Raw genomic sequence first — 26,567 nt, forward strand, 5'->3', positions numbered from 1 at the left:
AGATCCATCGCGCATCAGGCCATAAAGGTGGACTACCAGTAGCATAGAAATGTGACTCGCCTCCTAACGGGAGGGACTGGAAAGCATGCAAGGTGATTCCTGAGGTATTTCTGCTAAGAATATGTAATCTGAATCTAATAAAAGGCAGCACTGGACAAATTGGAATGGAGGGATGTTCTACAACATAACTAACCATCAGCTCCAGGAGACGGTCAGAACTGCTGGATACTCTCAGGAAAAGTCACACATTAGCTGCCCTCGAAGTCATCCTGACTAGCAGTTGCATTTTAGCCACAGGTAATTTTAACAGTGGAGTTAAATCACACAGCTACACATTTCAGCTTTCTCTGTCTTTCTTTGTTATTATTGTTTAAATCGGGGTTCTTTCAAAGCACTTTGTTTGCTCTTGTTTTTTTCAGACAAGGTCGCGTTGTATAAATCAGGTTGGATTCAAACTCCTAATCCGTTTGCTCCCGCTCCTGGAGGGAGGAAGCTTCAGCTTGTGACACTGCCAGTCCAGCGGGGCTACTTTATAGGTCAGGGTTTTGTGTGACCCACAAGGCACAAAGTGAAAGAATATGTAATGGTAGGAAACAAAGAAGATATGTTGGCAAATTCTAGAGAAAAACAACCTTGGGAAGAACAACAGAGGGGAGTCTTTATCTGATTTAATTTGCTTAATTTGTTTTTAATGTAATCTGTTAATTTGTTAAATTGATAAAGGATATTTGTACATAATTATGGGTCACAAGGTAGTGCTTTAGTATACACCATTCAAGCTAGTTACTGCATCAGCTCTGGGATGCATTTGGTTTTGCGTAGGGAGTTCTTTCAGTATCTACTTACAACAACTTTGAAATGTGCAATCAAGTATGCACCATACTATCTGATGGACTTTAAGGTGATAGGAATGGAGGGCTCCTGCTCAGACCTATACACCTGGAAGGTGAGCCAGGGATGTGAGCAATGTGTAGCAAGTGCTGGAAACCTGTAAGTCACCCATTGGGAAGAATGTCTCTCCATCACTGGTGAGCACATGTAGGAAGTAGAGGCCATATAGAATAAACAGAATGTGTTAAATCCAAATGTGGCCACATGGAGCTGTGACAACTGGATAAGAAAAGGACAGAAGAAATGAATCAAACGTGTGACAAAGAAAAGACAAAGAAGACCAGGTGTGAAAGGCGAGGCCCCAGGAGCTTTTTACAACCACTCTTAGGTAAAGATCACAACAGGTTCATTACATCCAAAAATGGAAGAAAAAGTGAGCATTGCTTATTATGTCTGAGAAATTCTGTCAGAGTGAACTATGGGTAGATCAAGCAGCAACAGGTTCGGCCATTGTTGTGATGGTGTGAGCCCACATATCACAATGAATCTCTAGGGCTGTCTATTTGGGGAGTTTTCAGACTGGGTCTTACTAAGCAGCCCAAGCCAGCCTAGAACCTGCCACCTTCCTGCCTCATGAACTATAACATTGTGAAAAGTCTCTCTGGCATGCCGGGAGTCTTCAAGAGGAGTGCACATATAGTTTATTTTAACTTGCTCAGTTCTGTTAGGCTGTGGATGTGTGAGGTGTCTGTCTTAGTGTTCCATTCCTGTGGAGAAGCACCATGGCCATAGTAGGTCTCACAAAGCAAAACATCTAATTGAGGCTGACTTACAGTTCAGAAGTTTTAGTCCATTACTGTCATGGCAGGAAGCATGGTGGCACCCAGGCAGACATGGTGCTGGAGAAGGAGCTAAGAGTTTCACATCAAGATCTAAAGATAGCAGGAAGGAGAGAGAGGGAGCCACTGGACCTGGATTGGGCTTCTGAAACCCTAAAGCTCATCCCCAGGGACACACTTTCTCCAACAAGGCCACACCCCCTAATCCCTGTCAAGCAGTGCCACTGCCTAAAGACTAAGCATTCAAATATATGAGCTTACGGGGCCCATTTTTACTCAGACCACCACAGTGTCATACAGGACACTTATCAAGAGAGGACCTCAAAATGTCACAAGCTATAACTTAAGCATGCAACACACACATAGACACACAAGAGACAAGCAACTGTTGACTTGGTAGAGAGTCTGTACCCAACACACAGTGTGCTCTTTTCCGCACAGAAACAGTGCAGTGGGCAGAGCTCAAGGTTCCAAGGTCAGGAATTTTCATTGTCTGTGATAACCATGTCCCTGAAACCTGGGAGTCGCTGAGCTCCAAGGAATCTCTGTCACACTCACACTCAAGAAAAGGAAACCACATCTCCCTCACTGTACAGAGAAGACAGCCGCTTCAGGCTCACCTCTGGGTCAACCTGCTCACTCTGTCCCACAAATAATTGGTGCATCATCCTTCAAAAGCTGGACCATTGGACTGTCACCTCAAGGAGGACACTGGACACAACAGATGTGGAGGCCTATGCAGTCTATGTTTTTAATGTACTAGTTAAAGAAATAATGAACACACACCTACCCACTATAGACTGTTTTTCTCACTGATAACATTTTTTTAAATCAAAGTTAATTTCATTCAACTTCTCATGAAGTTTTCTTCATTTAAAAAAAAAATGAATCTGATAAAAAAGACCTTGCTGTATTATCTATAGCTGGCCTCATTCACAATTCTGCCTCAGTCTCCAGAGGGCTGGGTGCAGGTGTACGTAAGCACACTCAGCCTTCCTTGTATAGATTTGTAAATTCTCTCCGAGTTCCGCTTATTATGCTTTTTACCATATGTTTACCATACTCAACTTAAATAACATGTCCTCACAGAATCAACATACCAAAGTTTACAAGAAGAAGAAGAAGTACATGCTGAAATTATTTCAAACTGATTTGTCATAAGTATTTTAATGAACATAGATTTAGAGTTATTTTGAATTGTTTTCCTATAGAATGTTTTAGTAAGAATTTAAGTTATCTTCCTATATCTGTGACATGTCACATGATCTGTCACATTCTTTAGTTAGCAAGTGGAGAATTTAATATCAAAAATTAAGTACTGTCACTTTTGAGCCTAAGGCAAAATTAATGAACTGCAGTTATGAGTGAATGTAACAGGTTCCATAAGTTAACCAGGAGAAGCATTATCACAAACAGAATTATAACCCTCTGGCCTTTTATATTTTCATAATCCTTGGTATCTCTACTTCCCTTATAAAGTATTCTCTTTGGGGTTTGGGGAGGCAATTAGGGTCTTTCTATGTATCCCTGGCTGTCCTGGAGCTTGTTATATAGGCCAGGCTGATCTCAAACTTACTGAGCTCTACCTGCCTGTGTCTATCAAGTCCTGGCATCAAACACTGTGCCACCACGTGCAGCTTACTGAGTGTTCTTACATTTATTCTCTTTTGGAAGACATATATGTTCAGAACTTTTTTTTTTCTTAATGGGCATAGAAGGGTTGAAACTCTCATCAACCCCAGATAGCAATTCTAGAACTGGTCCCTCACTGGAGTGACTTCTTTGGACTCCGAAGTAGGTTACCTGTTGTTTCCCTGATATCTGAGAGAACCGTGTATGTGGTTGGATGTGGAGGAATAATCTAGGAGGAGCAGCTTGTCCCCAAGTGGAGGCAGCTGGCCCCTGTGAAATGTCATGAGTGACCACTCTTTTTGAAGTGCACCCCAAGGTGTAGATGATCCCATTAAACAGTAGCTATGCCAAGCATTATCATAATGTGGTTTACATATGAAAAGCTGACTTCTTTACTTAAATTCACAGGTTGTTTTAGATTAATTAGCCCATCTGCCACAACAAATGAATTCACACATCGTTTGCACTGACTGCTAAAAAATGAAAAAAAAATTTTTTTTATCTACTGAAGATTGTGCCACCAATATAATGGGGAAAAATTACTATTAAAGACATGAGTTCTTATACATCTCAGAGCTCCTATATGTTAATTATAATCCATCCCTCAGATATTTATTCTTAGGTCTGTTTCTCAATGTAGAACTAACTGGGGGGAAAACTTCATGCAATCAGACATTAGCATCCCATCACACATGCTCAGTGGGTACTCAGAATATACAGTTGATTCAGTTAAGAATTCTCACTTGCTTCCAGTCCCCAATTTAGTCTGCATAGGCATAGCTGTATGCCAATATCTAGTTTACCTGAGGCTAGCCCTCCACAGCTATTTAACCTGTGTCAGCACGGCCTCCTGCAGCTATCTAGTCTACCCCGTTCCACTATTTAGTGTTCATAAAGATAACCCCAGGTCACTGTTTGTCCTAGAACTTCCATGCTTTGCATCTCTCCTTCCACTTCTTGCCATGGCCTAGCTGGCATCCTATTTTTTGCACAAAATGTCTGCTTTCTCACTTACTGTAATCAGGTGACTTACATGTCTTTTCAGATCTTGGTCCTCACCCTCTGCGATGGCCATCCTGCTATCCAATGGCAGCTAAGCAGATGTTTGGAGGTGTGCTGAAATTGAATTGTAATTACTTCATTGAAATAGAACTGCAGTATGCTTGCGATAGATAGCCTTATCAAACTTCCAGTTAGCGCAGGGAAAGATGTACCATTGTACAGTTTGCTTTATGGCACTTGACTTCTCACTCCTTCCATCTCAAAACCCCTTCACGGACTTCCTTTTTCCTGCAGCATGCTTGAGTCAGACGGCAACCCCTTATGTGTGAAGCTTCTGCGTGAAGAATTTGAGCTATAACCCATGACTTGGCTCTTTTTTAAATAACATATTTCTGCCAGTTTGGCTTCCAAGCCCCTACATTCACTTTTGTTTTCCCAGCACTCAATGTTCCCATTTCAAGCGATGAAACATTACCATGTTTACACTGATCATGGGGTCAGCACCATGTAGGCACCCTTACTACACAGCTTCTTAACCACCAGCATCAAATAAAACAAATAAGCACTGTGTACTGTTCACACAAGATCATAGTTAAGACTGAATCATAGAAGGATCTAGAAGGAAAAGGAGAAGAACGCACTACAATGAAAAATCAAAATCATAAGGGCAGGCTCCATGAAACATCAAATCCCATCATGCGGTAAAAATCTCACTACCTGAAAAACTATTTACCACTCATTATTTGTTGATTCGCCACACAATTTTTTTTCACAGAGTTAATGTTAGATGTTTTTCCAATATTCTTCCTCCTAGCCATACCTGAAGATAGCTGAGCAAGGCAACTGCCAGAAAAAAAAAAAATCCTAATTAATCTCTTCTTTCTTCTGTTGTGAAAGCCATACTTTATAAAATGCTGACCTTTTGGAAGGCTAACAATATGTTGATGAACTTCAAGTGAAGTGAAAAAACGGTGTTTAGTATTAGTTGTCCTCACATTTTCTAGGAGATCACGTGGGGCACTGGAGCCTTTAAAGGTCAGAGACTTCCTTACTTGGGGAGATATTAAATGGCTTATGAAAATAGAGGTCAGCCATATGGTAACTGACAGAAAGAGCATTGCCCAATAGGGAAGTAAGATCTTTGCGATTACATTGACTGTCCTTTTAAAAAAAAATATATTTGACTATCCTTAGAGGAAAGAATTAAATTTGCATATAAATGCCATGATTGTGAATGAATAGGTATACAGGTCATAGAATCAACAGCGAGCGATCTTACTGTATAAATGTTAATGCTATTGGTACACACTGTATGTTGCCATGAGAACTGGTGGGGTTTTTGCACCCTAGAATGCTTTTCAGTAAATTTTGCATTTCTGCAGTTTCTATTATACAGACTGAAATTATCCAGATTAATCTCAGCACACAGGTACACAAGAAATGAATATGGAAAAACATTTTAATGTAATATTTATTTTGTTTTTAGAGAGTTTTATGGAGTGTTTTGTGACTATATCTACTGCCCTTTGCCACCATCCAGCTTCCCTGGAACCTCCATTATGTCTCCCCTCTGTAACTTCATGTCTTCTTCCTTCTATTTTGGTTTTAACTCACTGAGTCTATATGCCACCCATATGCACACACAAAAGGAGTCACCCAGTAGAGCATTGGAAGCCCACAAGTGACCACATCCCCAAAGGAAGCTCACTTGCCCTTCCCACCAGCCATGAACTGTCAATAGCTTCTCAGCTAGGGGTGGACCTCCTGAGCCCCTCCTCTATCCAAGGCAGAATTTTGATTGGCTTGATCCTGCAAAGGCCTTGTGCTGGTAACCACAGCTACCAGAATTTGTGAGCACAATGGCCGTGACAGCAATTTGCATCACTCCTTCCCCCTTCTAGCTCTTAAATTCCTTATGTCCTTTCTTCTAGGATGTTTCACAAGCCTTGGGATGTGGGTAGCATTTACAGCTAAGCGCTCACAGGAATTTGTTCACAGTACCTGGAGCAGTTATGTGTCTCTGTATTAAGTAGTGCTCCGTGTAAAGAGAAAGCTTCTCTAACTACAATTGAGACCAGCCCAGGTCTGTGGGTCCATATGTAAATGTTTAAATGGCGGTTTGACAACCATTGCCACTTTACAGCAGAATAGTACGTTCCTTGCCAGGCTTATGACCTCCTGGATGTTTAAAGACCTTATCCCTTTGCAGAGCAAGAGCTTCATGTGTTTTAGGTCTGTTGTTTTCTTTCACAAGTTTCCGAGGTAAGGGTGCTAGTCTGTCACACTCCAAGGTGTCTGGAAACTCAATGTTTAAAGTCATTTTTGCTTTGAAGGTCACTAAGACAAATATGAATACTGAACATAAAATTAGTTTAACACACAGGCAAGACACCCAGCCACCTCAGGGAAAAGCTAGATTAATGGCGTTGTCTGTCTACTGTTTGCTGACAGACACACTTTATGCACCAGTAGACTCTAATGTAGAAGTGAGGCAAGTCCAGTCAGACATCTCTCATTTCCTTAGATATTGCTTAAAGCCCCTTCAGAAGGACAGGGGAGCCTGTGCCTCACCCTGCCACTGCCAGCAAGAAACTGTTTTGGATGTAAGGCTGCTGTAAAAGTAACAAACCAACACCATTCCAAGAGAGGGTAAGGAGGAATCCACCAAGAGTTCTTTCTGAAGCGGCAAGAGAACTTCACTAAATTCAAGGATAAAAGGTGGGAATGAGGATAAAAGATGGGAATGAGTGAGCAGTTCTCCCCTCTGTCCAGGCCCTTGACGCTTCTCACTGGCTCTTCTTGCTCATCCTCACAATCTGACACTCATAAATACTGACCACACTGGGACACATGGAGGAAGACACTGTTCATCACAGAGCGGAGGTGGTCCTCCTGCTGTCCAGCCTCTGAGTGTGACTCTCTAATTTTCCTTCCTCAGGGAGATGCCGGTGGCCCTGGTCCCAGGGCCCAGTCAACCAGAACAAGCTCAAGGTTTGAATGACTGTGCATATAGGTGTCTGTCATGTGTCCACATTGCCTATATGCCTGAGTCAAACACTCTGAGGTTGTGTTAATGAAACTTTAGGGCCATTTTCCCAAGTTTCGGTCCACAGAGACAAGAATGAGAACGTGAAAGTGCAGGTTGGTGAACGCATGCACACTGCTGCGCGCCACCCAGATGTCCATCTGAGAGTCTCCCTAGTGAGCCAGCAACTGAACTGAGACATGTTTTGCTGGTGTGGAAACTTAATTGAGCAAATTAGCTATCCTAGGTCATTAAGCTTGTCTCTCCCTGGATGACAGGACCCTTTCACCTGGCATCGTATCATTTACCCACTTCCCCACGCTTGTTCTCAGCACCCACACTTTCTTTGTCCACTCAGAGAGAGAGAGAGAGAGAGAATGTGCTCATTTGAACGTCAGCAACTGTACCACAGCTAACATGACTTCCTCTTCTTGTTAGGCACTCAGGGATTTTTAAAGAGTTTGTTAGCTCATGGCAATGACCACTACCTCGCCAACAGGTTAGCAGCTTAGATAGATGCCTAGAAATTACACCATTTCCAGGGTGTTTGGGACAGTATTTTGCTACCAAGTCCCTCTTCATACCTGTTAGAGCCAAGATTAATTAATATCAGATAATTCTGTAGGGATATTTATTAAGAGAACCTCAATTCATGGTGTATATTGTCAGGATGTATTTGAGGACAATAGTTTGACACCATTGTAAGAGCAGTCTGGGGAAAAGTTAGGAGAAAGTTTGTGTGCTACTAACACTGGGGGACATTGCTGGGAACACCTTAGAAGGCAGGTGAGGGAGAGTCCCACAAAAGAATGACTTTTTTTTTCATCCTAAATGCAAATGGTTCTGTCACTGTTGGGGGATGACAATGGAAAAGTGGGGACAACTTCATTTGTCTTTTACGTCAGAGGCTACCGTGAAGAGTTAAGTACAAAAATAGGCGAGGGTCCAGCAGGGTGTGGAGTCCTCTTTCAAAGGAATTTAGAATAATATTCGTTTTAAGCATGAATGAGTCATCTGGGATCTTGTCACAGTGCTAGTTCTGACTCAGCAGGTCTGGGTTCTCCTGTTCAAACTGTCATCAGTGCTGCTGCTGCTGCTGCTGGCTGGTGGGCCATGATAAATTGTGATGCTCTCATATAGTGCACACATTCAATAACATGGCCTTGAATAAAGACGAGTATAAAGAAATTGGACAATATCCTGAAAAAGTAAGCTTCAGATGGAGTTTCAGTTAAGTATTAAAAATATTACAAAAGGTTGTTAATCCCTTAAGTGTTGTGTGAATACATATGCAGTGTTTCTACCTAGCTGAAGATTTGGGTGAACATTTTTCTGATGCAAGGTTAAACCATTTTAACCTTTTAAAATAATCCTGGTGGTGTTTTACTAATAAATTCTAGATACTTCATAATGATGTGAAATGTTTTGGTCGAAGTTGCCGCTTCCTTATGTTAGCAGATAGGTCAACAAATGTCAATGACTGATGAATTATTCATTCAAACACTTCATATGAGAACTGGTCAGTCTGTCCTGGAAGTCTTGTGTTCTATACTCTGAGATGCGTGCTGTCCTTGTGTCTTCGTAGGTCAATGGCAAGGATCTCTCAAAGGCTACCCATGAAGAGGCAGTGGAAGCCTTCCGAACCGCCAAGGAGCCCATAGTGGTGCAGGTGTTAAGAAGGACTCCCCTCAGCCGACCAACATATGGCATGGTCCCGGAAGTACAGCTCATGAATGCCAGCACACAGACCGACATCACATTTGAACACATCATGGCCCTGGCCAAGCTTCGACCACTCACCCCTCCAGTGCCAGACACCTGTCCATTTCTGCTTTCCGACAGGTATACCTTTCCTTTCTCATAAAGCCCTGTTTGCCTGTCAGTCACCATTTAAAGAAGGCATTAGAAAGACCTAGATATCTCCCAAGTGGACAGCTCTGGGATTGGCTCCTCCCTCTCTTCAGGAAGTCTCCCCTTAGTTCTCGGCTCTCCTTGCCACTGTCCTCTTTGGCCACATGGTTAGCTGTGCTGTGGAACCAGACTTCCCAAGGCACAGTGACTAGCTTGGTTCTGCTTAGCTCCCTTTTTCTCTCTACCCTTCAAGGCTCAGAGTCCCAGTCAGGGAAATAACTCTCCTCGTCAAAGCTGCCAAAAAGCCTCATTAAGGCCCAGGTGAGGGTGACACGCTGGCACCATGTTTTCCTCTGTGAGTCAGCCCTCTCTCCCTTGCTTTTTCTTTCTCTACAAAAGAATCTAGGAAATTGATTTAATTCAACTACAGTTCTCCAAAGAAACCAATTACCAGATCTACCGAGATGCAAACAAAGGGTCCAGGTTTTCACAGAGTAAACAACACTCGGAAATAAGCAGCAATTAAAGGCATTTTCTCCCCAATTTTACAAAAATTAAAGGCGGGGTATTTTATTTAAATAATGTCATCTGCCTGGTTCTTGCTCCACTCATTGTGTTCTCTATATTAAGTAATTTTCATGCATCATCCGGATTTGCTTCCCTAAGAGCTACAGTCCCTTTAGAATGCATTTTTCACTGCTCTCTGTACTCCAGTTTGTGTTTTGTAAGACACTCATGTCACTGTGCCCAGCCTCACCCTATGAGTTCCTTCCATCACCTGTTTCACTGGATCACAGATACACAGCAGATTCACCTGGGAACACTAGAAGAACCTCAGTAGGCACTCCAGCCAATTAATTAAGACATTTTAGAGTGGACTCAAGCAAGAACAATTTCTCCAACACTCCCTGAGGCAATTATAATGCACAAGCAAGTTTTTGAATCTACCTCTTGAGACCTCAGCCTGCAAAAGGGAACACCCTGTGTGCTTGTGTGTCCATGTTCATCCGCCCGCCTCACAATGAGTAGCTCTTATACCAGGCACATGAAAGATGAAACTATGAACAGATATAAAGTCAGTAGCCCCTGGTATGTATGTTCTGGAGTGGAAATGAACAATGAGTAAACAAAGAAATAAGTGAAATTCATGTGTATATCCCAACACGTAGTAAGCAGCTTGCAGAAAATGCTCCCTTGAATGAGCAGGAAGTTAACAGGAAATAAAATAAGAGGAAGTAAAGTTATCTAACTTTAGCATGTTTTGGGTAATATTCCAATTGCTTGACCTTGCTGCCTCAATGAGTCCTCACAACAGCCTTAGGTCAGGGTGCCTTTGTTCTCACCATCCTGGTGTCGCAGAAGAAGAGACACATGCAAAGGTCCTTAGCCGGAAGTTTCAGAGTCTGGCTTCTAATTGGGCAAAGACTAGCTAACATTCCTTAACTGGTGGGGAGGGGGCGGGGGTGGATGCTGTTCCCAAGTCTTGCAGCCTCTCCTTCCACACCATGTGAGCCTCACAATGTCCATATTTTCCTTTTAATTACTTTCCTATACTAAAATTGCCTCTCAGCTGTTTGCCTCATTTAATAAGGCAAGAATCGGATTTTGTGCATGGGCGTATTTGCAGCACTGGGCACCAAGCCTGGCATGCAGTAGGCACTCAGGAAATATTTGTGAATGACTGAGGTCTTTCTTAATGGCAGCGGCGTTGCCTTCTTACTGGCTGAAGGACAAGGGGAACACATCAATGCCCCAGACAGAGGGTTGTCACCTTCTCCTTAATAGTTTGTATAGAAAGGGGCGTGCCTATCTGATAGACAAGCAGCCATGATGCTGCCTCTTGCTTTTGCTGTTTGGGCTCACATTGCTTAATCTTTAGCAGACCAGCAGCCCTAGTAATAGGAACACGTCACAGGCAAGGACTTACCTCTTACCTTGTAATGGGGCATGAGCATAGGCCTCACCTTTTAGACAGTGGAGAGCTAGTCTGTGCTATTTGAACTTACTCAGGGTCCTTAAAGACTGAAAGCTGTCACCAGGGAAAGGGTTTGTTTGTTTGTTTGTTTGTTTGTTTGTTTGTTTGACTATCTGTGTGCATGCCCCTTATCAAAGGGGAGGGTTGGGTTATGAGAATGGTGAGATAGCATCTTGAGAAACAGACAGAAGTATATGTATATTTTCTCATCTAGAAAAAAAAAAGTGCTTCTGAAAATGCCAGTGAACAGCCAGTTTGACTCTGTGGCCTTGCGCCATAGTGCACCCCTCTGAGTAGTAGCAATCCTAAATTGCTATACATCTGTGCAGGTGTTGTCACATTCAATGGAGAAAGAGTGTCCATGAAACACCCTGGGTCATAGGAAAATTCTCACTGGTCTCATCAAGAAATGAAGCTAGAATCCAGGGCCTTCCTCCCCTTAGCCTTCAGAAATAGGACACTGGCTGGTTTCATCAGTGGAGAGACAAATGTATGCTTCTATTGAAGGCAGAATCCCTTAGGCACGAACAGATTTACCCCGAAGCAGGAAAGGGTAGCATGAAATGCTAAAGGAAGCCATCCTTGGGATCCATTGCTGTACTGTTGTGCAACTCCCCACAGCTGCCATTCTCTTCATCCAATGGAGCCCGGATTTTACGAGGACAATGAGTACGCCCCCAGCTTGCCCGCTGATGCAGACAGAGCTGAAGACTTTGAATATGAGGTAGGACCACTTCCTTTCATGTTTCTTCATAAAGTTATGGTTGAGGGGGCTTTGCATAACAAAGAAACCCGTTTCGTCTCAGAAATAGCATGTCTATTATATGCCTAGAATAAAATCTTTCAGGTGGTTTGGCATTAGTAATTTGTCTATACTATTTTAAAGCTATTGCAAAATATCTGTGCAGCATCAGCTTGGAAACAATTTGCTTACAGCTTTGTTATTATATACACATATAACATATGCATATATAAAAATATTTTATAGCAGCTGCATTTACCCTTTTTAATATAAGTGAATTTCTAGAGTTTAGAAAGGAAATTATTCTTTCCCTTGTATAGTCCAGTATTAGTTGATAAAATTAGCTTTATTTTATTTTCTTTCACAAACCTATTTTCTCTGTATTACGATTCAGGTGCGACCTGGAAAGAGTAGCTTCGTAACTGTTAGAAACAGAGAAAGACTCTGGTCCCATCGTTAAACTCTGCAACCTTCACAAGGCACACTAGGCAGTCCATCTGCAGCCCACAGCACTTCACAAAGCCCATCTAGCAAATTATTTAAAGCATTTCACAAAAGTTAGAGGGTTCTATCCTGATATTTCCTCACTTCTGCAGTTCACACATGTTGAGTTCGGAGTGCTTTGACATTTGGAAATGCAGTAGATTGTGGAGGAGAAGGCGCCGGCAAACAGGCAGAGCGCCCACGATTACCTGCCCTTTAATGCCTCAGATGATGTCATACAAGTTCAGCAAAGCGTTCTTCCTATTTTACAAGCAGGAAATCCGGCAGTCTTCTCCCTTGGGAGGCTCTGAAATCAAATAAGGCCAACTCAGTGAAGCTCACCTAAAGCAAACAGACGTTTATTTGAAATCCTCCCTCCGCAAAAGTCATTGCTCGTGGTTGTGGAAGTCATTATTTCCCTGCAGCTGGGGTTCAGAAAGATGTGCGGTGACACCTCGTATCTGAGTTTTGTCATGGCTGTTTGTGTTAAATTTTTATCGTCTCTGCTCCCTTACGCACAATTTTAGAAGCTTGTTCAGGTGTAGGCAGGTTCTAAGAAACCCAATACATTTCATCTAGTCATAAGAAATAAATGACAGTATTGGATCACAGTTTTGCTATTCAAATAATAGCAATAACTGGCTTTCAGTTAGAGCAGTTTGGGTTTTCCGAGTAGGATTGCCTACATGACTTCAGCTTTTCATTTAGTTTCTATCTTACAGCTTTAAATAAGACAATATTTTGGGTGGGTCCAGGAGGAAGCTAAATGTATTAAGAGCAGAGAGTCTTTTAATCAATCAGATGTCATTGAAATACCAAAATAGAGACAGGTTTCCTTTCTATAGGGCACACTGAGGCTAAACCATACCCTCCTTTTGGTCAGTATCTAGCCTTAGTAGATACCAATATCAAGACGTTGAAATTGGCAAATTACACCTCTCTATACTTGTAATCTCAGCTAATCACCCACCATTACCATTAATTTGCTGCCATCTGTGATCTTTGTTGCCAAAGGTACCTTTCTGAATAATTGAAATAAAGAATGTCCTTATGAAATTTAAATAAAGAAGCGAAACATTTACTATGACAGTCTTCAGCCTTGAAAACACACACACATACACACACACACACACACACACACACGTGAGTGCATCATACATGTTTAAGGACATTGGCAAATGACTGAAGGATAAGTCACCTACTTTATCTGAAAATAATTGCTCTATCCAGAACTCTTCGGTCATACCCAGAAGTGGCACCCAGCAGCCCTCATGGCTCATCAGGTGAGATTAGAAAATCTTGTCCATCCGTGGCCATCACCAGAGCCTGTCCTGCACACAGGACATGTCTGCATGTTTAGCACGTTGGACATGAATGCTGATAGGTGGAGTGTTCATGTGACTAGCTGGGATGACCTACGTCTCATTGCCATATCACCCTATACATTGTCTTTCTAAACGGAAGTGCCCATCACTCTGGCAGTCCAAGAAGCGGGAAGAGCCTCCCTACCCTTTTCATGCGCTTTCACACATTCATTTGTCCCAAAAAAACTCCTGGCGGCAAAGCATGAACTCCGTGTTGATGTCCTTCAGTCCCAGTGTAGCTTAGTTTCTAGAGAAGAAAGGTAGACAGTGAACACATGAATGCATGAGTTCTGTGAGGACGAGAGGAGTTGATGAAGAGCATGGAGAGTGGGTCACTGAGGAGAGAGACTCGTGGGATAGGGGCGGGTTGTTCCTCCATTATACATGGTGGTCAGGGAAATCCTCTCTGGTGAGATACCCAGAGAACAGGAGCGACGAAGACAAGTGGAAGGACCTTTCCAGAAAGAGGGAAATGCAAGCCAAAGGCCCAAGCAGGCTCATTTCACTACTTTTATCTTGCTGTGATAAGATATCACGGCCAAGGTGACACACAGAAGATAGGGCTCCCTTAAGCTAATGAATTCAGAGGAATAATAGCTCGTGATGGTGGAGTGAAATCATGGCAGCTGGAGCAGAGTCGGAGACCTCTCACTTCGTATACTGTAAGCCGGAAGCAGAGAGTGAACTGGGAACGGTAAAATCCCTTAAACTCTCAGAGCCCTCCCCCAGTTATAAGGGTGTATGTGACGGGCCTGTATGGTGAAATAGATCCACTTAAGGGATTTATTAAGGGAATGGGATATATAGATCGTCTCTGGAGACACACAAGGGAAGAAGGGGAATTGGGAGGGATTCCCTTTATAGGTCGACCTAGGGCATGCGCAGGAGGTGAGCAGGATGTGTTTTCGACCATGCTTCTAAGGCTGCTTTGGTGTTGCCTGTTTTCCCATGGTCATCGGGGCCTTTAGGGGTGACTGTATCACTGCCTATTAACTAACACCAGTGACACACTTCCTCTAGCAAGGCCACACATACTAAGCCTCCCCCAACAGTGGCACAAAACGGAGACGGCATTCAAATGTGCAAACCAAGACTGCAGGGAACATTTCTCAGGCAATCCACCACAAAGCTTGTATGTGGGGGGACGCGGAGGGGGGGCTCAATAACTAGGAAAAAGGGAGGCGGAAGGCCATGCTTGAGGGCGCGGAGGTGAGGCAAAGTGAGGGGGTACTATCTGGAGTGGCCTTAGCCTATGAGGTGACTCTGTGCTGCTCTATCCAAGAACACTCTGGCAGGGGTGTTGGGCATGGGCACAGCAGGGGAGGAACAAAGGACTCAGTAGGGGAGTCAGTTGAGAGGGAGGGGTAGCATTGGCTTGCATATGGGGAGTGGTGGAGATGGGTAAGGGCGGAGCTTGTAAGGATATCATCTAAGGAGCACTAAGGCTATGTCTTCCTATCTGTGTACCCATGTCTTACCTCTGACCTGCCAAACAGTTTTCATGAGGTGTTTTTTTCTCCTGACTTTTAAAAAGCAAGATATGATAAAACCTACTGCTCTCTCTCTCTCTGTCTCTCTCTCTCTCTGTCTCTCTCTGTCTGTCTCTCTCTGTCTCTCTCTCTCTCCTCTCCTCTCTCTCGCTCTGCTCTCTCCTCTCCTCCCTCTCTCTCCATCTCTCTTCTCTCTCTCTACAACTATCTCCCTCTTCGCTCTCCTCTCTCTCTCTCTCTCTCTCTCTCTGTAAAGATTGCATTCTGTGCTTGCTCCAACACAGACGATGGAAGGTTTTAGGCATGTTTTCACAGACTGACCAATGACTGATTCAGAACCAGAGCTGATTGCATATCTTCAAAATACATGGATAGAGATTTTAGTACATGAAGTATTGACCCAATAGAACAGAACTCAGCTAACACACATGTAGGCTATTTTAAACATGCAGATCATTAAAACTGATAGATTAACGGCTTCCCTAGGAGCCAAGATGGACAGTGAATGTTTTCTTTTCCTTTCTCTTCCTTTCTTTTATCTTTTCTCTATTTTCTTTCTTTCTTTTTTTTTTTTTTTTTTTTTTTTTTTTTTTTTTGAGGGATGAGAGATGTCACAGACTATGTGTCAACATTATGGTGATCCTAGTATGTTAGGGGTCTCTATGAAACTTTAATGACACCCACACCTCACCATGAACTATCACTACTTTCCTCAAGAAAAATATTTGACTGGGTTTAAGAGGACCAGTCTACATCAAAACATTCACAGCTTGAAATTTGTTCTCTATTTTAAAAAAATAATCACAATGACACTTGGTTTTCTAATTTTAAAAGATATTGGGGGAGAAAAAGAATATCAAATTTAAAGATTGTACCTATCATAAGATTTTAGGGTGCTTCCTAATAGTACCACAGAAGACCAAGCTTCTCTTCTTTATTTTTCCATTCATTTTTTCCCCTTACAGCCTGTCAAGGTTGAAATAAATCATAAATAGCCCTTAGCAAGGCAGAAGTCGGTCTGAAATCCAGCCTCCATGAGAAATAATTCACAGGGAAAGCCTCCAAGAAATACAGCGTCTCCATCTAACTTCTAATAGAGATGTGTTTGCCTCTGCTGGCTGCAAGGAAGGAGCTGGTTTTTTGCTGCTCTTCATTGTGTTTTTGTTTGGTAGGCCTTGTCATTAAATCTCAAAAGTCAGGGCTGGCGGGAGAGTCAGAAATGAGAAGAATTTTAGTAATACAACACATCTCATTACAGCATAAGGGAAAAAAATTCAATCAATGTTTTCGGACCTTCGGGTGTTTATAATTTAGCTGTGCTAATCGAAGTCACTTATTCCTTTCCCCCTAAGATGAAGAAAAGTAGCACACACACACACACACACACACACACACACAAGACTGAGTTAAGTGCTCTCCCTGTGGATGCATTAAATGGAAGCAGGAAAAATTGAAATTTATTTGAATTGGGATTAAAAGTGGAAAAGAGAGGCCATGATGTGTCTATGTACATGTTAACTGAAAATTGAACCACTCTGGCGAGTGTGTAAGAATAAGCATTTAGCATATTAATTAACTTCCGCTTGGCAGTACTTATGCTGAACCAAAGGGGACCTTTGCACTTGGTGTTGTTTCGCAAAATGTGATTCTCGGTGCTGAGTATGTGCAGAATATTTATGGGAGCAAACTATCATATTCCTCTCACAGTTAGAGTTATGAAGTGTACAGAATTCCCTTAAACACGCGCGCACGCGCGCACACACACACACACACACACACACACACACACACACACACACACACACACCCCAGAACTATAATTTATTAGATCCCAGTCATTCATCTGGACAGCTTCATGATTTGTAAAGTTGCCTCAGAGAAAAAAAATCTCCCCAGTGTACTGGGTATAGAACTAAGTGTTTTCCTAAGTGAACGCAGAACTTTGTCTGTCCTGTTTATTATTTCATCAGAGCCTCTGCCTCATAGTAGGGCCTCAGTCAATATTTGATGATGGAATAAATTAGAGCTGAAGGACCATACCTGTCTGTATGGACCAGCTTCTGGGGAGTTTAAACCCTTTGCCCTCTTCTATCTGTTAGAAGGAATTTAAATGAAGCTGAGGCCACCATTCAGTGACAAGAACGCCCCTCCCTTTGCAGCAGGTCTTTGGTTGTTTTTTGTTTTTGTTTTTTTGTTCTTTTGTTTTTTGTTTTTGTGTTTTTGAGTCAGAGTATTTCTCAGGAGGAGACAAAATGGTGGAAGTTAAAAACTAAAGTTAAAATTAAAAATATAGCTGTTATCTATATTAGCTATTCTTATGTACAGTTACAAAGCTCATACTTGGTATAAATTTCTACCTTTTTCCATGTGTATGCATGTGAATTGTAGACATTTGTTCACATGTGTGGGGGTCCATGCGTGTGCGAGTATGTGCACATGCGTGCAAAAGCCTGAAGTTGATGTTGGGAGTCACTGGTTGCTCTCTACTTCGTTATTTGAGGCAAAGTCTCTCAGTTGACCTCAGAACTCGTAAAGCAGCTAGTCTGGCTTGCTCTAGTGATCTCTGTCTCCACCTTTCATGTGTAGGCATTATAGATGACGCTTACCTGGGTTCCAGGGATCTGAACTCTAGTCCCCACACTTGCACAGCAGCAAGCATTCTAACCACGGAGCCATCTTCCAAATATGACATGTCCTTCAACCAGCCACTGTGCCTCCTTCATAAGGCCTACATGAAGTGCTCGTTCAACATGAGTGAAACAGCCAAACAAGCAGTGGGCTGCTGCCTGTGCAGGCATTGACGATGAACCAATGATGAAAGGAGCCCGTGCGGAGGGTCTGAAGCATTGTGGAGCAAGAGGCCATAAGGAGGATTATCTATGGACAGGAGATTGTAGAGCAGAGAGAAACAGGGTGGAAAGCACAAAGAGTTCCTTATTCAGAGCTGTTAAGTCAATGGAAGTTGTATACCACCAGCCTCTTTCCTTCCACTTGCCAGTCACCCTTCATGGCCATGAAAGAAATATCCAAAACAATTCTAAACCACTGACTACACAGCAAACTCAACCATTTAGAAAAATTCCCTTTGTAAGACTCAGGCTATGGAAAGGTTCTGATTGGAACCCTGATCTAGATAAAGTACGGAGAGATTTTTTTTTTATTACTTGACCATTAAAGGCAATATATCAGTGTGTCCATATGGAGTTGGCTCATTGGCGTACCTGTTAATGGTCTTCCACTCCTGCCATTTCCTTTATTATGTCAGCTTAGATCTTGAAGGCCAGTCCAATGACTTGTCATATATTGGAACATATGCTTTCAGTCTGCTTGACACATTTTTTTTTCATCCTACAACTGTGATCCCTTGGCCTGAGACACGATTCTTTCTAGACAAGGCTTTGGTATCAATTACCAAGGCCTTTGTCTCTGTAGTCACCATCAAAGTTGTCACATCAAATATAATTTAGGTGTACTTGTGCTGGATTGTGGACTAATCCCCCATCTTAACCAAACACCCAAAATTTGTCTCAGCTCTTCCTGGCACTAAACATTCTATGAGCATTGTCATGATCCTGCCTCTCTAGGCATGATGGACACAAGACTCCTCAACTCAGTGGAACTCAAAGAAAAGTGTGGGCTTTCCACGTTGCATATCTTTGCTTGTGGGATGCTTCATCTTTAGATCTCCTTCTGATAGTCTCTATCATTGTTCCAAGATGGAACAGAGCATCATTTTCTCAGGAGCACTCCACAACGTCCTTCCTCACTTAGGGGTCCATCTTTCCCACCTGTTTTTGTTTGTGTGTTTGTTTTGTTTTTTGTCTGTTGCTTTGTGAGATATATAGTTCCTCAGGGTAGCTAATGTTGGCCTCAAAGCCCCAATTTTCCTGCGTCAACCTTTTGAGTCCTACAGTCACAGGCACACATCACATGGCTAAATTTTTCCAGATAAATTGCCCGTCTTGAGATAAATCCTGGTGGTTTTATTTAATATTAATTTATTCTATTTTATGCTCTGTGTACGTGCCTGAGTGTATGTACGAGCACCGCATGCATTCCGGAGACCTCAAAGGTGACAAGAGGTGTTCAATGCCCTGAAACCGGAATTACAGATGGTCGTGGGCCACCATGTGGGTACTGCGAAGTGAACACTGGTTCTCTGCAGCAGGACCTGTCTTATCCTAGTTCCTGGTTTCTAGACCTTTGACATCACAAGAAGAGTCCCTAAAACAGTGACGATTCTATGATTCTATCGGAAGGAGGATGACAGACTAGCAATTTGAAATACGATGTGGAAGTCTTTGTTTTCCCCACGCCCTTCAGCTAATCCAACAATCAAAGTAAACAAACTCAAGCATATGCTTTTGCCAGAAAATAACTGAAGGATTTTTTTTGGTCACCATCTTCACAGGAAAGACAGTTTCACATGAAACATTTAAGTTGGTAAACTGTGCTAATAGATATTCTAGTTCACACAGGTGATAAATGACAGGGATCTGGTGTCGCTAGGACCCCATGCCCTGGTTTCTCCTGAACAGTCCTGGAATGTGGCTAATATTTTAGTGCAAGTATGAATATAACATCTTTCATACTCAGACATATCCTACCTGACCAATACTTTGTGAGGTTGTTTTAATTTTCATATCTGTCAAACTTTAATTAAGGCTGACAATCTAGAATTGCATGTAATACAGTCTTAATATTCCATGCAGACATAAGTTAAAGCTTTTTAATTTTAACACCCATGTTTATTAAATTGAATTATTTTCCTAAATTGTGAGAGCCTACTAGGAACAAGAAAAAGTCTTCCTTCAAGCATGATTATAAAATGAGGCCACAGGTTGAGAAGTCATCAAAGTCATTGTAATTCTTTGAGGTTTCTTGCAGAATAAAATGAGATTAGTATTGCTGTTGATTGGGTTATATTATTTTATAAAACAAACATGAAGCAAATCTGCGTTTCACCTCACTGATTATAACAGCACTCAGCCTTATTTGAAAAGCAAACAGTGAAAGCAAATTGAACCTTCCGAGTTAGTTATTCAACAAGGTAACCATGGACGCATGCGCTACACTAGGAATCTAGCTATAAAATGAAGATTCTGTATATCACATCTATAAAATGATATCTAAGTGCCAACATTCTCTTTGCATTTGAAGACGCTCACATACACATACAGAGGACTGCCTTGCACTCCTTAAAGGCATCTGTGAAGGTTGTGTTTAAGGTGAATATTTGCATACCACGTTTTGGTTTTTTTTTCTCCACTGACTTTCTGTACACTCCATTTCCACAACAGCGGGAAGATGAAAACTGCCTTCTCCAATGTAAGAGGCAAATGCATTGGGATCCCAGTTTTCCTTTCAGATGCCATAGGATCTGTAGAAGGGAAGTAACAAGTAGCATGGGCATGGCTCTAACTCCATTTCTTACATGGACCTTGGGAATAATTTCTTGAGTCCCAGTGCCCTAAGTGTGAGCTTCTCAGGATACCCAGAGTTGACTATGGGCTCATCTGTCAACACCTGCTTCTCAGTAGTCAACTGTAGCTGCTATAAGCAACATGAGACAAACGTATGGTCAAATCATTTCCATGTTTACAGTGTCTTAGCATCATTGGCATATCAGTCTTTACTGATGAGCTTTTATAGGGTGAATATACCACTCACATGTGTACACATTCTATGTTCCGTACTGTGTCACTTCAACTGGGAGTAAGCTGCTTTACTCTCCATTTTAGCTTTAGGTTCCGAGCACATTTCCACATAACTCATATAAATTTTCTAATTTCAAATAGCTGGTATAGTGGGTAAGGATTTCAAAACAGTATTTATTTATATTCAACACTTAGATTTTTAAATTTAAAAAAATATTGAAAACAAATTTAGTACAGATTTTTTTTCCCCTACCATCCTACATTGTCTTTAAAATGAACATTGGAATCCTCAAGGCAATCTGGTTTGCCTGGGAATTATAGATCCTCACCTGCTCCCTGGAGAACATAAGCTGCTGAGGAAGGCCCTGGCCTATGTTTGGCTAGCAGTGTTTCATTGGCCATTAAGTAATGACATATAATGTAGTCTATACAAACAAAAGGTGTGTCGTTAAGCCAAAGGTTGTGCTTTGTGTCCCATAGAGGTCTCAAACATAAACTGTTAGTATTATCATCTACACTGTGCCACTTGAGACAGACATAGCATCCTCTGTGCATGTCTCTCTCCGGTATGCATGACCTTTTTGTTACTCTGGTCTCATTATTGTGTGGGGTGTTTATCTTTTCCCTACTTAATGCATCAATCTTTGTCAATGCTTCAGAAATCATTTCGTGGGAAAAATCTTTTCAGAACTAAAGTTCATATGGCAGTGTATGTGATTAGCTAACTCTTCAAATAAATGCATATGGAAAAGAGGTTTTCAAGATATACTGGGTTATATTCTTACAAGCAACATGAGGGTAGTCTCACTAATCCTCAGTGGCTTTCTTTCCCTTTTATCGTGCAATTTTATTTAATAAATTGTAAGAGAAGAATGATGGGAAAATATTGCCTGGAAGTAATGAGCCGTGGAAGCTGGGAAGAACTGGTGGTCAGTTGCACCGCCTGGAGTCTACAGGTGCTGTGTATCCTGTGGTTCAAGACCCCAGAAGAAACCGTTTTCATTGTTTTCATCACAAGAAATGAAATTCCCGAGGAGATAAATATGACTCTACCGCTACTTGAGAATTACACAGTATATGCGCGTATTCAAACAGTACATGGTGCTCCAAATGTATAAAAATCTGTGTCAACCAGAACATTAAAATTAAATTTTAATGATTCTTGAATTAAATATTAAGCTTATGAAACTAACACTTCTATCAGTGTAGCAAGTGGGATTAACATTATAGACAATGTTTCTATGTACCTACTTCTAAATTAGCTGTATATGAAAATATGTGTCCACAGTGCCTGGCTGATTAAAACCCTGTGATGCATAACAATGGAATCACATTTTCAAAATATGAGGGCATTTCCAGCGAAACCAAGGGTTGGTGGCAGATTAAGCTATTTTGCTTCCCCAATCTACCCAACTACCTGGTGTTATTTAGTGATTCCTTCAGCCTCACAGCTCCGTCACTGGGTACACAGCGTCTACTAGATTACTACACTCCCGGTTGGATAGTAGGACTAGATCTCTAGTCCTTTAAAAAAAAAAAAAACTTTCTAGGTAAAGTGGCACACACCTGAGAGTTGACAGTTGCTCTGATTTCTTCCTGCTTTTCCCTCCATAGTCAGGAAGGCATCTCATTCTGCCTGGAGCATCTCTGCAGGAGGACCACCTGCCTCCTCCTGTCTTCCTACCGTGTCTCCATTGCACACCATCATGCCAAGTTGCTGAGAACTTGTCTGTCATTTCTTTTGCTTCTAGCAGCACTGCCCAGTGCTGTTTGCTAGACGAGTCATGAGGACTGTGTGCTGGAACCCAGCATCTGGGTGTATAGCCTCAAGAGCAATTCTCTGCATGTTTCCAGTTATATTTTTTTTTTACAGTTCTATGACATTTACATTTCATCCTTTAGTGGATACATTGTGGTTTTGTATAATCACAATTTTTAAACTTCTTTTTTAAAATTTATTTTCATTTTATATATTCACTTTACATTCTAATCATAGTTGTTAGCATTTAAAAAAAATATGTTGCCACGCAACATGTATGGTATATTTATTGTAGAAGGGGGAAAGGAGGGAGAAAAAGGAGGGGGAGGGAAAGAGGGAAGGGGAGGAGAAAGGGGGAGGAGGAACAGGCAAGAAGTTGGGAGAAAGGGGAAGGGGTACCCTTTAGGGACACAGAGAGAAGGAAGTTGAGGAAGGAAGTGACAGAGAGAGTGCGCAATAAGAGGTTGGCCCTTTGTATCTGGTGCTGGTGTACAGCAGGTGAGAACATCAGAGGTTGCTAAGCAACCTAGAGGCAGACTATTGCTCTCTCCCCCCCCCCCCCCATGCTAACATTCCTCCCTTTCTGTTTAATTTTTTTAAATGAGGAAGTAAGAAGAGGCGGCAAGGCAGGAACAGGGGCTTTCGTGTTTGAAAACGCTGCTTCCTGCTGACTTGGGGGCAAAGATATTTTGGGGGAACCCTAAGAGAATGGGGGTGGGAAAGCAGGATGGCAAAGTCCTGGGAGAGCCTGCTGTTTTGATGCTGTCCAGGATCTGTGAGAACATCTATGGCTGGGAGGGAAAGTGCAGGTCTGGTTCTGTTTGACTTAGTCTGAGAGGTTAGACTGGAGCACCTATGGGTAGCTGCTTTAGCGCTGTCTTCACTGTAGGAAATATCTGGACCTGACAGAATTACTGGAACATATTTATAGGCGGAAGACAAATTAGTAGGTTAGGGAGAATTTCTTCTAGGTTTGAAGGTTTCTGGGAGAGCGAACAGAGGGGGAAATTTTGGAGCAAAGAAGAGAAAAACATTGGACATGGGAACCTCCTTCCATTTACCTGATTGATTAATTTATCAATTAATTAATTTAAAAGGTCTCATTTTGGACCTGTCTGTGTTTGATTGCAAAGGCATGTAAGCTTAGCATCCCTTAATGTGGATATAGGGATTTGAAATTCTCCAGAAGGCATTCTAAAGGAGAGTCTGGATGGCCTGGATGGCCTGGCAAATGGATTATGTCCATGGGAAGAGTGAAGTCAGTACTCTATCCAGGTGTCCCAAGAATGGGTTTTGACTGAAAATTGGTGCAGTCTGTTCCAGCACCTCGTTAGCATTGGTTAAAGACCAAGGGCATAGACCATATAGGAACGGTTTTAGCTCAGACAGACACAGTTTACCTAGCGCTAGGGCTTTCAGCAGCAGGGAAAAAAAAAAAAAAAAAACAGTGCTGGAGAGAAATCTCACCCAAAGGGAAATGTCCTGGCTGAAAGTCAGTGAGGAGGCTCAATTGTCATCATAAAGACTGTGACTGGAGGTACCTCTGCCTCAAAAGGTGCCCGAGAGGTACCAGTCTCTTAGACCCAGAGAAGTGTTTACACGAAGCAGAAAGGCGAACTCACCCATCGCGAGCTGGTGTTACATGTAGAAATGTAGTGATAGGGTATCCAGGAAGCGCGTCGGTTTTGGGCCCATGGTTTTGGTAGTTGGGGGAGGGGAGTCCCAAACCCAGGGAAAGGGGGAAAGTTTCCCTCTGAAATAGGAAGTAGTTGGGAAACTTCGGCTGTTGATTGACAGTACTTATCTGGCTCCACTTGACCTGAGAAGAGAGATTCCCTGTAGCTTACAAGAATCCTTTTCAAGTTTACAAAGGGAGATACATTTTAGACATGCTAGCATCACCATTGTTTGCAGTCTTCCGTAAAACAGATATTATAGAAAAGGGTAGCATGGCAGAGGCTTGGAAAAAATTTGGGTTAAAAGCCTGAATACTCTTTGAGGTGAGCTTAGGAGAGTGAGAAGCCTCGTGGGTGTTCCTGACATCTTTGAAACAGTAACATGGGTGTACTCAGGGAAGACAGAAACCTCCTGTGGAGCAGAAGGGCAAAAGCTCACTTGATCTTAATTTTTAGGGATTAATATAACATAAAGGAACCTCTCTGTTCGGAAGACTGGCTGTATATAAGTCTAGAACAATGAGAAACATTTTAAGTATATATTTAAAAGACTAATCAAAGGAAATTTACAATCTTGAGCTTACAATTATGATAAAGGGTCATATGGTGGAACATTTTTATCAGAGTTAGATTAATAAATCAGAGATCCAGTGATCAATGTTGAAGCTCTGAGCAGTCTTAAGTCCTATAACAGCAGAAAGAAATCTGAAGCATCTTTATCTATTTTGGGTATCTTAATCATCTTTTCAGACCCTCGAACCTTCATAACTTTTATTTACCATCCTTTAAACATTTTCTTACACCCTCAAATACTTTTGGAGGCTTTTCTTTATAATTGAAACTTCTGTATCTTTAATTATTAGACACAGGTGAAATTGCTGTGAGCAGTCATTGTCCTTTAGCTAAAGGAATAGTAAAAGGTTGCAGCTGAGGCCTGTTTTTTTTTTTTAAGTCCGGTAACAAGGTAGATTGTATCTAAACCTGACAGTAGTAGCTCCAGGAGTGAGATTTAAGGCCTGCTCCCCTGTGTATGAAGAGGACTGAAAAGGCATCTGAAGCCTTCAATGACAGAAGTTGGCAATGTGACATTGGGTCCTGAGTGTGAGATTGAAACAGACCTGCAGCATCACCCTGGGCTCATTGAGCTTGCTGAATCTAGGAGCTATCTGTCCTCCACCAGGCCATGGAGCTTGAAGGCTGGATGCGTCTGTGACACTTCTGCTGGTTGAGCCTCCATTGGCTGGGAACAGAGGACAAGCCTGCATGAGAGCATTTTGACTTCCAGAGGCCAGTCTGCCAGTAGATGGGACATGGTTTGTTGAGGCAGCTGTGGGACCAATGTCCCCTCTTGGATGAACTCAAAACTCAGGCTTGATCCCATTGGGAGCAGGCATTGCAGACCTCTGTTTATTTTGCAGGAATGATGAGAGCCTCAGGGCAGCGCCCAAGACCTGCAGCATAGCTTTCTGCTGCAGCTGAGACTGTCCGGACAGCTCCTCATGCACTTTAAAGACTTTAAAACCCATTTTTACCAGTTCCTGTATAGGGGTTCAGGGTCCATCCTCAGCCCTTTAATTAAGGTGGCAGCAAGACCACAGTCTATCTTAAGAATATCTAGATAGACAAACTTTGTTATTAATTAATTTTTGTTTAACCTTGAAGACATGTACAGGATGCTAAATGAAGTTTAATCTATAATCAATAAAAGGTCTATAGCTTATCTTAATCATTAAAGACTAGGACTTTAGCTCACATCCCTTTTAGGCTGGAGCCTTAAAAATTATAAATATGGTCCATAAAGAAATTGGGAACCTTTTGATCTTTTTATGGTAAAGCAGTATGGAGCATTAACAGTTTCCTGTATGATTTAGTTTATAAAAGGTCCATAACTTCTAAAAGCCTATGGCTATATTATAGATTAGCAAAATCAAGGCTAAGTATATCGAAGGCGGTGATTTTTAGCCATTTTGAGTGAAAATAGAGCATAGCAAACAAGTTTTAGCATTGTAAGCAACTGAATGTCTTTAAGATTAACATATCTAACCTTAAAAGTATCTTTGGAATTAACCTTTTTTAGTGTCACAGTAGAACAGTATAAAACAACTTTAAAATTATGTTTGAATTTATTATACCAAATCCATTGGCCAAAAAGCCAAACCCATAGCATAGGCATCTAATGGCAGAAGAAACCATATTCATTCACACATGCAAGAATTAGTTAGACATACATTTTAAATTAGC

General features: G+C 41.9%; 1 protein-coding gene across 1 annotated transcript in view; it reads left to right on the forward strand.

Moving 5' to 3' along the window:
* The window catches only part of Pdzrn4 (PDZ domain containing ring finger 4), a 350,277-nt gene that overhangs the window by 263,608 nt on the left and 60,102 nt on the right, over positions 1-26,567 (forward strand). The window contains 2 exon segments of the mRNA XM_051160234.1: positions 8,915-9,171; positions 11,777-11,879. Of these exon segments, the coding sequence (XP_051016191.1) occupies positions 8,915-9,171; positions 11,777-11,879 (360 nt within the window).

Source organism: Acomys russatus, chromosome 17 (assembly GCF_903995435.1).
Source record: "Acomys russatus chromosome 17, mAcoRus1.1, whole genome shotgun sequence".
NCBI lineage: Eukaryota > Metazoa > Chordata > Mammalia > Rodentia > Muridae > Acomys > Acomys russatus.